This window comes from Crocuta crocuta, unplaced genomic scaffold (genome assembly GCF_008692635.1).
Source record: "Crocuta crocuta isolate KB4526 unplaced genomic scaffold, BGI_CrCroc_1.0 scaffold367, whole genome shotgun sequence".
NCBI classification, from domain to species: domain Eukaryota; kingdom Metazoa; phylum Chordata; class Mammalia; order Carnivora; family Hyaenidae; genus Crocuta; species Crocuta crocuta.
Window position 1 is genome coordinate 2,323,786 of NW_027527936.1, and position 13,451 is coordinate 2,337,236.

The 13,451-nt window shown below is 34.9% G+C and overlaps 1 protein-coding gene across 2 annotated transcripts in view; it reads right to left on the minus strand.

Moving 5' to 3' along the window:
• The window catches only part of FOXJ3 (forkhead box J3), a 138,501-nt gene that overhangs the window by 51,267 nt on the left and 73,783 nt on the right, over positions 1-13,451 (minus strand). For both annotated transcript variants that reach the window (XM_077752010.1, XM_077752009.1), the window contains exon 5: positions 5,203-5,286. In XM_077752010.1, the coding sequence (XP_077608136.1) occupies positions 5,203-5,286 (84 nt within the window). The remainder of the gene's footprint in view (positions 1-5,202; positions 5,287-13,451) is intronic.

Here is a 13,451-nt window from a genome sequence, read left to right on the forward strand (position 1 = left end):
TTGTGCCAAGCATACAACAAAAACACTTCACTATCCATAAGCAACAGTTACATACAATCATTTCAACAACTTTTCTAACAGTACATTTTGTCCACTTATTTTAAAACCCTGAATGAGGCACTTAGGCAAATACTAACCAGTGACCAGGAAGAGTCTCTTTTAATTACAAGAAACAATATACTCCAAAAGATGTACCTTTAATCTACTAATTTAAGAGTTGTGCCCATATACACCTTGAAGAGACAAAAGAGTTTATTTAAAGGATTTCCCAGACTGGATTCAACCAACGTCTTAAGCCCTAGATCCACACACCTTTTCTTGGCTCAGGATGGTATGTATAAAAGCCTCAAATGTCTTTGAGCATCATATTTTTGTGGAACTTTCATATATATGTATGTAATTATATTTGTTTTTCTTGTATTAATCTATTTATTCCTGGGGGGGGGGGTTCTGAGCCAAGAAGCTAGAAAGGTAGAGTGAAAATTACTTTCCTTTGCTACAGCATCTTCTTTTTGCAAGGAGTATTTTTATAAAGAGCAAGAATCTTTCCTTTTTAGATTTTTTCTAACTTTTTCATGTTTACTTTTGAGAGAGAGAGAGAGAGAGGAGGGGCAGAGAGAGAGGGAGACAAAGAATTGGAAGCAGGCCCCAGGCTCTGAGCTGTCAGCACAGAGACGGACACAGGGCTCAAACTTACAGACAGTGAGATCATGACCTGAGCCAAAGTCAGATGCTTAACTGACTGAGCCACCCAGGTGCTCCCCAAGAACAAGTATCTTTCTTAACTGATTCCTTTCTGAACATCACAGGTTACCAAATCAAAGTAACTTCATTGATCCCAAGGCTCTAGGCTTTCTATACCTCATCTAAATGTCCATACTCTAAATTCTTCACTATTTAAAAGAGTTTTCAATTATGCTCACCTACACTTCTTACTTGCCAGTCAATCATGCACACTGTTTTCTCCAAGTAGAACAACTATTTCTATTAAAAAAAATTCTATGCCAAGCTTCACTCCTCTTCCCAAAGACTTTCTCAGGGCAGTATTACCTATACTGAGTTACTTTAGCTATCCTTGCTTGGTCTAACAGATGAACTCATTAGTACCCGTTCTGTCATTTATAATCAAATTTATGCCCCTAATCATGTGTGTCTGTGAGTGTATATAGATTATATAGGTAAGCTAAATGTGTGGGTTCTTTTATTTTCTTTTATAGTTCATTGTCAAGTTGGTTTCCATACAACACCCAGTGCTGCGGGTTCTCTTTTAAAATCAAGGACCATTAGCTCACAAGATATGTACATATAAAAAGAAATTTGATTCAGTAATGTGATCTTCGGCACAGTAAATACTAGTGGTAGGACAGGACAGTTGTAAACAGCATGGACTCTAAAGGCAGACAACCTTGGTTCATAATCCTGGCCTTGGTACCCATTGATCTTAGTACCCTTCAACAACTTAACATCTATACCTATCAGTTTCATTATTTGGAGTTACTCTAAACACTACATGAGCTAATATACATAAAGGTCTTTAAAAAGCATCTGGTACATAAACTTAATACAATTATCTATTATTATTACAATGCTGTCTTAGCACAGATTGCTCTAACAAATGAAAAGCTGGATGGCTTATCAACAAATGAAATGTATTTCTCACAGTTCTAGAGGCAGAAAGCCTAAGATCATGGTGCCAGCATGGTCAGGTTGTGGAGAGAGCCCTCTCCCAGGTATTCTCATGGGTATTCCCACATGGTACAGACAGCTAGCTAGCTGGCTCTTTGGCCTATTCATGTAAAGGCACTAATCTCATTCATGAGGGCTTCGTCCTTTTGACTTAATTACCGCCCAAAGGGACCACCTTCAAATACCGTCACACTGGAATTAGGGTTTCAAACATATGAATTTTGGAAGAACACAAACATTCAGTTCATAACAGCTGTCAAGATTTCTATCTTCTTACTTTGTAACTGAGGATACTGAAGCTCAAAAAAAGTCTAACAATTTGCCACAAGTCACAAGAACAAACGAACTATAGAGCCAAAAGAGAAATAAAGGACTCCTTGTAAAAGAGCCCATTCGTTTCGCCATGCTAAACTTCATTCAAAATATTTTTAAGGTGTGCAGGTCTATTTTATGATAAAAGTGGTAAGAAGATGAAAGAAATAAGAAAAAGGAAAACGAGAGACATTTATGCTCAAGGATTAGGAAAAGAAGAAAGGAACACTGTAATGATCAAGACAGAACATGGGCTTATATTCAAGTAAATAGAAGGGACAGGGAGGTAGTCTGGAGATAATGATCATGCTTCATTTTTCATTTAGAACATAAAGATATTGTTACTTGCATTTTTAAAAATCCTTTCTCTTCAGCAGTTTAGAAAGCCAATTCTGTTCCACTAAAAGTTCATCTCTCTTCAAAAATGTGTGAAACATTTTGATTTTTCACACAGAAATCTGATGTTTACACAAAGAAAAAAATGACAAATTTCAGAAATTTAATAAGAAACTTTGAGGGATGTCAACATATTTACCATCTCTCTCTTTTTTTTTTAATGTTTTATTTATTTCTGAGAGAGAGACAGCATGAGCAGGGGAGGGTCAGAGAGAGAGGGAGACACAGAATCTGAAGCAGGCTCCAGGCTCTGAGCTGGCTGTCAACACAGAGCCCAACGCGGGGCTCGAACCCACGAACCATTAGATCATGACCTGAGCCGAAGTCGGATGCTCAACTAACTTAGCCACCCAGGCACCCCTACCATCTATATTTTAAAATCTTTTTAAAAGTTTAGGGGCGCCCAGCTGGCTCAGTTGGTAGAGCATGTGACTCCTGATCTTGGGGTCCTGAGTTTGAGCCCCACACTAGGTGCAGAGATTACTTAAAAAAATAAGAATAAAATAAACAAAATAAAATCTTTTAAAAATTTCAATTTATGGGTCATGTTTACTTTTTGAGGAAAAATATATAAAAATCACATCCAGAACCATCACTATTTGACTGTCTTATGCATCTCCTTAGATATGACCCAATCGTCATTTAAAATATAAACTCTGTTCTAATAAAAATATTACTACCCCTTTACTCCCAAGAAAACCTCTAAATGACAAATAATCAGTCTGTCAAAGCAATAAATGTTTTGAAAGAAGACTATCTTTTAGAGTAGTTGTTAAACAACATCTGTCTCCCTGATTATATGTACTCTGCTTACAGCTAGAATTTTCTATGTAGTTTCTCTCCTACACTAACAACTAACACACAGCTCAGGCCAAAATAATTATCAACAGTACTAACCAAAAGGCTCTGGTACTGGATATTTTATGGGACTATAGTACAAATATAAGTTGTTGAAGTTTTTACACACTTTAGCTTAAAATGAAGATAAAAAGATAAACAATAGAAAATATATGTCCAAAATTCAAGAACACATGCTTTGTGTATAAAACATACTTCTGTAATTGGAATCTTTTATTTCTATAAACCTCCACTGTAAAATGGACAATATGTTCTTCACACACACAAAAAAAGGACTCTCAGAAATAAAGAATGATTGCTCTATGAACTATGAAACCAGGTAAGAATAAAATTCAAAGCTGATACTCAAAAGATATGCACAGTTGTCAACCCAACTATCAGTTCAAATTTCCAAAAATAATTCAAGTTCCAGGAACTTCAGAAAAAGAGAACAAATGGTTGAGAAGACCACACAATTCCTCAACCCTCCAAGATATGCCTCCCAGTTGACGCTCTGGGTTAAAAGCGTGGATACCTCTCCCCTTCCTTCACATTCTGTCAAGAGATGCTAAAAGTTTTATATTCCACGTTCTGATACAATTAAAGTCCACACTGTAAGTCTCTTCTAAAAGGCAGAAGTGGGAGGGCAGGAACTGAGGTTTGTTCCCTCACCAGCCATTACGTGCACAGTTCATCAGCATCTCAATCCTAAAACTGTTAACAGAAGACCATCCCATCCACACAAAACTTTAATTTCTTAAACTTTGGTATGTATAAAACCAAAAAGTGTTCAGGCCTAAGAGTTCGCCTCTAATTCTATATAGCTTGATAACTGGGGTATTGAATTCCCTCTGCTGGCTCCATAAATCTGCCTCACTACATCCCACTGCAGCTGTACTTCATGAGCTCACCTGATTCCACCTTAAACCCTCAGCGTAAGGTCCTTATCTTCAAGACTGAAAAGTTTTCTCTCTCTAGCAGGAATGGGCATAAAACAAATTTATTTGGGCAACCAATTACCCAGTTTCCTTTATCTTACTCCCTTTGCCCTGATTTATTCTGAAAACACTTACTGATACTTATTATAAGCTGTGAAAAATACTAACACTGGAGATACAAATATATTTTCTCTGCTCTTAAGGATCACAGTCCAGCAAAGGAGACAAATATAGAGACAAATAATCTCTACAAAGTATGAGAAATACTATACAAAGAACTTTTTAAAAGTTCTACAAGAACACAAGGAATTGAGGAAAGATTTCACAATGTAGTTAACATCTGAAATGAGTCAAAGAATAGTAGGGTAGAATGGGATCTATATGTTTTAGTTGAGATGGAAATACAGAATGAGGAAAGCTGAAAGGTAAAGTTAAGGTCTGATGACAGCCAAAGTGCTGACTAAACATATGTTACAATAAATATCTTAGGATATCAACTAGAGCTCTTTTTCTCTCATTTTGCAAATTAATTTTAAGCATAAATTCCCAAGAATGGTCTTACAAACAAGGAAGACCCACAGATTTTGTACACAAAATAATTATTCCATGGTCGGAAGCAGGAAAAACCACTCTGAAGGCAAATGAGGAAAATTCAGTGTAAACAGACTGATTCTCTGCAGTAAAAAGGAACAGCTCTGTTGTATAAAACTAGTCCTCAGTGTTGGAGATAACAGAGGAAAGAATATCAAATTACAATTCAAGAGACCTAGCCTCAAGTCTCAGAGAACAGTTATGCCATAATTACAAAACAAACCTTTTACTTAATTCCTAAACTGCCTACCTCACTCAAAGAGTTATGAAGATCAAATAAAATGAGTCTGAAAATGCTCTTTAAAAACAGAAATGCTATACAAATAAAATATTACCTTCATTAAGGTTGTACTTGTTATTTGGAAATGAACTTTAAAAAGCTATATTGCTGATCTAAGCCCTACCACAAAGTCACCCAAACCCTGTGATAAAGAGCTTTTACCCGTTCTACAGATCGTGCTCTCTTCTTTGGCCGAGTAGGCAGTGCATCTTCCTTCGGATTGGTGTCTATTGCCCAGTAGGACCCCTAAAAGTAAAGAAAGAAATTATATTAACATTATATCATGGCAACTCCATAATGTTAAAAATGGATTTTTACAATCTTCTGCTCCAGAAGCAAATATTTTGCAGATACAAAAGTGGAAAAGTAGCATGAGAAGAAATATTAGCTTTGTACTGAGAAAAATAAGGTTTACATGAGAAAAAAGTCCATTTACAACTAATTAAAGAGGAAAAAAAATCACAATCTGAAGTAGTGAAGTCCAAGAACTTCGCCACAGCCAAAGATCAAAGGAACAAACTTTTTAAATATATACTAATTCTTTGGACACATATAATACAACAGTATATGACATTCAAGTCTAGGAGAGTTTTATGTATAAACATACTATAGTTTCTATACACTGGGACCTAACAAATCTAAATAGAAAAATGAAACAATTTATAAAGAAGAACTGCATGAACACATTTTATATAATAAATGCATCCTGGGGAGCAATGGTCTGTACATAAATCTTTTACTGCTTCTTCTGTTCAAGCTTTTTAATTATTTATCCTCTCTTAGATACAAGTTCTCAAGACTACTCATTTGAAAATACATATTAAGCACCTACTGTGTTCCAGGCACTCAAGAATTGGGATGCCCTCAAAAAATATTTGAAAGTATAGATGATGAGGAAACCAAAGCTCAAAAAGAGAAGTGGTTGTTCAACCAAGGGTATGAGAACCGGGACCAGAAACAACGGCTTGCTTCCTTTCTCCCTCAATTAGTTTGTTTACACACACACACACACACACACACACACACACACACACACACGAGGGAGGAGGGCAAGGAATGAGGGGAAAAAGTAAGAAAAGGAAAGAATGGAGGGAGATCTGCATTTCAGAAACAGAAATACAACGCACATCCTAGTTTTACAATTAAGTTTACAATTGTAAAATCACAATTTATGGTAATTACAATTAATCCAGTGTTAAAGTTTAACCTTTGTCTCTATTATTTCATTAATATTCATTAATTTTCGGGCAGTATCTGACAATGAAGGGAAATACAGCTCTCATCTATCAATCCTCATTCTTTGTGTCCAACATGAATTATCTGCTTATAGTTTTTTAAGCATATATACCACATTCTTTCACACCACTTTGCCTCCCCTACATGATCTCACAGTCTATAATAACCACTCTACTAGAATTGACAAACTCACATTCCACCTTCAAAATGCAGCTCAGATCCTGTCAAAGGAATCCTTCCTCTGATCTTCCTACTAAATTCATCATTCTCTCCCTCTATAAGATTCCACACATTTTATACATTTAGACCACTGACTGCACTTAACATTATATATTTATAGGTCTGTATCCTTTCTGGGTCGAGTTCCTTAACAACAGAAACTCATTTCTATATCCACTGCACCACGTGCAATGTCAAACACATAGTAAAAACTCAATAAACATTTGTTGAAATACAAAGAAAAGCATTTCAACTGCGCCAACAATCTGAAGAGTACAGGGTATGATACCAGTTCTTCCCAGATCCTAGTCTGTACAGGTACCTGAACTTAGCACCCATTTCATCACCCAGCCATCATTGGAGGATTCATCTATGATATCTCTTCAAAGTAGTCACTGTGGTTTCAGCTAATGAATCTAGCAGATCTGACATAAACTTGCCAAGAACCATGTAAAATGTAGATGATACAGGGGCGCATGGTGGCTCAGTCAGTTGAGCGTCCCACTTCGGCTCAGGTCATGATCTCACGGTTCATGGGTTCAAGTCCCACATCGGGCTCTGTGCTGACAGCTAGCTCAGAGCCTGGAGCCTGCTTCAGATTCTGTGTCTCCCTCTCTCTCTGACCCTCCCTGCTCATGCTGTCTCTCTCTCTCTCAGATATAAATAAAAACATTAAAAACTATGTAAATGATACAGAAAGTAAGCACAAAAGTGAAAACAATGATTTTTTTGAATAGGTTCAGCTAGCAAGTTTCAAAATAAAGAAGGAAAAAAGTTTTACATCCAGTCATTATAAAAGTTGAAAATTAAAGCAGGAAGAAAAATACCAACACTCGTTGGGACAATAGTTTACAAAACCACTGTTCATGGAAATAAATTCCAGTGTTTCGTGTTGTCTTCATGGTGTATATTTGTATATTAACCTGGGGAAACCATTCACTGCCCAAACTTCAGACTTATTAAACATTTTAATAAAACTATTTTTAAAAGTAGCTATTCTTCCATACAAAATACGATTAGCTGTGGCTTGTCACAAATACATCAACAACAAAGAAAAAATTGTTCATAAGCCTAACTATTTAGGATACATTCACAAAACCCTGAATGCCTAAATACAAACACAAACAGCTGAAATGATTCACAAAAGGAACTGCAACAACATCCACCTTAGGTTACTCTTGCTAACCCACTGACTGAATTTCATCTGCAAAATCACACATTTGGATTAAACGACCTTAAAATTTCCCTTCACAAATCAAAACCAAAAGATACCACTTCACACCCATTATGATGTCTATTATCAATAAAGAAAGAAAGGAAGGAAGGAAGGAAGGAAGGAAGGAAGGAAGGAAGGAAGGACGGACAAATAAAATAACAACTGTTTGCAAGGAAGTGGACAAACTGCAGCTTTTGTGCATCACTAGTGGAATGTAAAATGGTGCAGCCATTGTGGAAAACGAGTGGCAGTTTATCAAAAAATTAAACACAGAATTACCATATGATCTATCTATTTCACTTCAAGGTATATGCCCTAAAGAATCAAAAGCAGGGACTTGAACAGATATTTGTATCCTCATGTTCATAGCCGTATTATTCACAGTAGCTAAAAGGTAAAAGCAACCCAAATATCCATCAATAGATAAATAAAATGTGGTATATATACACAATGGAATATTATTCAGTGTTTAAAATGAAGGAAATTCTACCATACATGCCGTAACATGAGTGAACTGTGATGACATCAGGCTACGTGAAGTAAGCCACTCACAAAAAGACATGGTGTAATTCCGCTTACATAAATTACCTAGAACAGTCAAAATCATAGACACAGAAAACAGAATGGTGGCTGCCATGGGCTGGGGGATGGAAGAGGAATTACCACTTAACAGTTTCAGTCTGGGAAATGAAGAAGTTCTGGAGATAGATAGTGGTTATGGTCATACAACAATGTAAATAATACTTAATGCCACTGAACTATACACTTAAATGGTTAAAATGATAAATTTTATGTTTTATATCATACCACAAAAGGTCCCTTTCAGCTACTTTTGAAAAGCAGTTACCTTTGGGGGGCACCTGGGTGGCTCAGTCAGTTAAGCGTCTGACTTCAGCTCAGGTCATGATCTCAGCGTTCGTGGGTTCGAGCCCCACGTCAGGCTCTGTGCTGACAGCCAGCTCAGAGCCCGGAGCCTGTTTCAGATTCTGTGTCTCCCTCTCTCTCTGACCCTCCCCTGCTCACACTATCTCTCTCTCTTTCTCAGAAATAAATAAACCATTAAAATTAAAAAAAAAAAAAAGCAGTTACCTTTGCTCTTCCTTATTAAATACTATTTCTCACAGAAACTGAACTGCACAAATATAATCTATCAACACACACTTCCTCCAACTTCTCCCCAGAGCTTAGTCTACTCCTGTAGAGTAGCCTACGACTCTGTACTCTAGGCTCATGTACTCTAGAAACCAACAGTTTTTTGTTGTGTGATTACTAGTTTTCAATGTGGATGTCTTTTCTTTTTCCTGCCTTACTCCATTGGCTTGGACCTCTAATAGAATATTGCAAAACAGTGAATACAAACATCTTTGTTTTCCATCTCAGAGGGAAAGCATTCAGTTTCTCATCATTAAATACGATACAAATTTTAGGTTTTGATAGATGTCTTTAATCAAATTAAGGAAATTCCCTTTTATTCCTAGTTTGCTGAATGAAGGCTAAAATTTTTCTACACTTAAGATGATACAATTTTTCTACTACAAGGTAAGTTACATACATCAATCAGTTTTCCAGTTTTAACCTGCATCACATTCCTGGGACAAATCCCACTTGATCATGATGTATTCTTTTTATGTATCAATAAATTTAGTTTGTTAAATATTTTGTTAAAGATTTTTGGTTTTATGTTCACAAAGGATACTGATCTGTAATTTCCTTATTGCTTCTTTGCCTGACTTGGGTATCATGGTGATGCTTAACTCATGAAATGAGCTTTAAACTGTTACTTCATCCACTATTTTTTAAAAGTTTCTGGAAGATTGGCATTGTTATTTCCTTAAGTATTTCAGTTTCCGGTTTCATTGTTTTTGTTTGTTCATTTTCTATTTTACTTCTAATTTTACCTTTATTGTTTCCTTCCACTTACTCTGGGTTGAATTTGCTCTTATTTTTCTAACTTCTTAAGGTAAATGCTTACATAACTGATTTCAAACCCTTGTGATTTTTCTAATTTAAAGGTTTAAGCTTCTTTCTCAACACTGATTTGTATGTCACAAATTTTTATGTATTCTGCTCTCATAATCATCCAGTTCAAAATACTTTCTAATATCGTTTATGATTTTGTCTTTGACCCAGAGGTACTTTAGAAATGTATCATTTAATTTCTAAACATTTGGGGTTTTATAAAAAACATTTTTGTTACTGATTTGTAATTTAATCCTACCAGTCAAAAAATATACTCTGTAAAATTTCACTCTTTAGTTATGTACTGAAACTTGTTTTCTTGTTATTTTAATGTTTGGGCATTGTGGACTGATGGGGCAATGACGAAATAAGTAGAAGATTTAGGAAAAATAAGATCAATAAAATCCCATAATGCATGTTAGATTTATAAAAGAATCACACACTAACTGCAAGAGAGAATAAGTTTTATTCTTTTTGAAAATAAACTATTGTTCTTTAGAAGATTTCTAAGAAAGAACAAAAGTCATAAAATAACCATCTTTACGAATTAAAACTGCTCAAAATAGATACTCAAAAACTGTACTGAGTCCAATGGACCCTGATGATATAATGAGGATTAACCAGAATATATATGAAATATTTCTTCTTCCAGTATGACATATTGCTTCATATTAATCTTCTAATATTTTTTCTCATCTCCTACAATTTCTATTAAAGAGCAAGCACAAAAATATTTGGCAAGTCTTAAATTTTAAAGGCTGAAAAGGACCTTTAAAATAATCTATTACAACATTTGATTGCTGAAGAGAGTTCTGCCTACAAAAGTTAAATAATTTGGCCAATCCTAAAATTTTATCTTTTCATTTAACATTTATTTTATTTGTACTTTGCACAAAAAAAGCTAAAAGATTAATGAAACAGCCAAAATACATTTAGTGAGGCTTATTATCAGAAAGTAAATGCAAGAACACCAAGCTATACCTAGATATAACCTGAGTATTATCTAACCCACCACTGGAAAATGACACATTCAATCACCCAAACTGGTTAAACTTCTCAAACTATGGGCAGACACCAGAAAGGTGAACAACCTTTCTGTTAATGACAGTTCATGAAGAGCTGATTGTATGTGTGCTAGTCACAACGTTAACACTAGGAATACAAATAAAAATTCAGTCTTCAGCTGTAGTGAAGAAGACAGAAAAGATATCTGTATTGTTAACTCTCACCACTTTCATGTCCTTGTTCAAAAGTCATTTTCTCAGTGGGCTTACCTGGCTTAATCTTCTGAAAACGGTAATCCATACTGAATCCACTTTATCCTACTGCATATTTTTCTAAAGCATTTATAATTATCTAACATTCTATATAATTTATGTATTTGTTTATTGTCATTCTCCCATGGGGCTGTAAATTCCTCATGGGCAAGGGTTTTGTCTGTTCGGTTTCCTGATGTATTCCAAATGCCTAGAAGAGTGACTAGCAAATAAAAGACAAGTAGATAATCAGCAAGTGGTAAGTGAGACAAGTGAGTTGAATCTCAGGATGATCATCATCAGATGTGGCAGGAGGAAAAGGGGATTAAAAAACAATTTTAGGTAGAGGAAATAGTTGAAATAGCATTTTTAACCTGGCATTCATGAACTCCCCGAGGGTCTATGGACAGGATTCAGGGACATTATGAAATTGGGTAAGAAAATGCTGAAAATTCAGCATTTCCTTCCATTACAAAGGTAAGGAACAAACGACATATCAATTTGATTCCTGTCACATTAAAACTTTTTGTCTCAAAAGGTCATTACTACTCATTACTCATTTCTACTTTTGTTATTTAATATGCTACCACATTCAAAAATAATACTACTAATATGCCACATTCAATTTTGTTATTTAATGTTACTAAAGCAGATTACTAAATCATAAATCTGTTATCATATTTTTATAACTATTTCAATACAACTGCTTATCTTTTGCATCCTGATTATTCTGGCTTAAGCATTTAAAAATATTATTCTGGGGGGGCCTGGGTGGTTCACTTGGTTGAGAGTCCGACTCTCGATTTCAACTCAGGTCATGACCCTAGGGTTGTGGGATCGATCCCTGTGTTGGACTCCATGCTGTGCATGGAGCCTGTTTGGGATTCTGTCTCTCTCTCCCTCTTCCCCCTCCCCCACTTGTGCAAAATAAAAAATAAAAATAAAGTTAAATTAAGTTAAATATTATTCTGAGAGAGGTTCTAAGGCTTCAACAGAACTGCCAACAGAACTGGTGCTAAAGTCATACAGTTCTATGAGAGAATAATAAATTAAATAGGACTAGGTTTGGGGGAAAAAAAAAAAAGACATGGCAAGAAAGGAGTCCAGATAGCTAAAGATATTTTTTCTTTTTTTTTTTTAGTTTGGCTTTACTTGAATGCTATTTATTTCCTTCAGTATTTTAGGTGGCATACTGATTCTAAGTTTTCTTGAAATTATTAATTCATAAACCCTGAAAATTCATTAAAAATGTATTATTATTGACTAACAATCCAAAATTCAAAGTCTTAAGAACCTTTACAGTACTTATTTTTCACTTCTCTATAAGCTATCACAACTAGGCAAAAGTTGTGCTAATATACAATTCATAATCACTTTTTTATGTAGCAAAGTTTTACACAGTGAAGACTGGCCAACAACTCTCAAGAAGTCTTTATCTCTGAACCTAACAGACTATATGAAATTCTTCTTATAAGTGATTTCCTCCCTAGACCAGAAATCTTAATGGCAATGATCTCTTACTCATCCTGTATCTCCAGAGCCAAGCTTAATAACTAGTATAAAGTTGTAATTTACTAAATGATTACCAAACTTAACTCCAATAAATGTCTTATTTGAAGATATACAAAAATTATTTAAATAGTTAAAATATTCAGAACTTCCAGAGCTACATGGGACTACAGACACTGCAGCTCTACTTATTTTTTTATATGCCCAGTATTTTATTAAAGTTAAAAGGGATAAAGGACGTAAAAATATATTGTGCTTACGGACTAGAAGATTTAATGTTAAGATGGCAATACACCCCAAAGTGATCTCTAATTCAATGCAATCTCTATCAAAATCAGTTTATTTGTAGAAATTAACAAGCTGATTCTAAAATAAATATGTATTTGACCTTGAAAGATCTTTGATCTTGAAAATGAAGAACAAAGTTGGAAGATTCACATCTCCTAATTTTAAAATTATGAAATTACAGTAATCTGAATTAAGAGTCTAGAAATAAACCTGTATATTTATGGTCAAATGATTTTTCCACAGAATACTGAGATAAAACAATGGGGAAAGAATAGTCTTTTCAACAAATGGTGCTGGGAAAACTGGATATCCACATGCAAAAGTGTGAAATTGGGCCTCTTCCCAGCATACATAGAAATTAATCCAAAATGGATTGGAGACCTAAATCTAAGGGCTGAAACTATAAAACTCTTAGAAAAGAAGTATAAATCTTCATTACCTGGGAATAATCGATGACTTTTTAGATATGACATGAAAAGCACAACAACCAAAGAAAAACTGATAAATTTATTAAAATTTAAAGCCTGTGTTTTATCAACAGACACTATGAAGACAGTGAAAACACACCTGCACAATGGAAGGAAATATGTGACAAACATATAAGATACAGGACTTGTACCTAAAATAGATAAAGAACACTCAAAACTGACTAACCAAAAGACAATCTGATTAAAAAATGTCCAAAGGATCTGAATAGACAGTTCTCCAAAAGAGATCTATGAATGGCC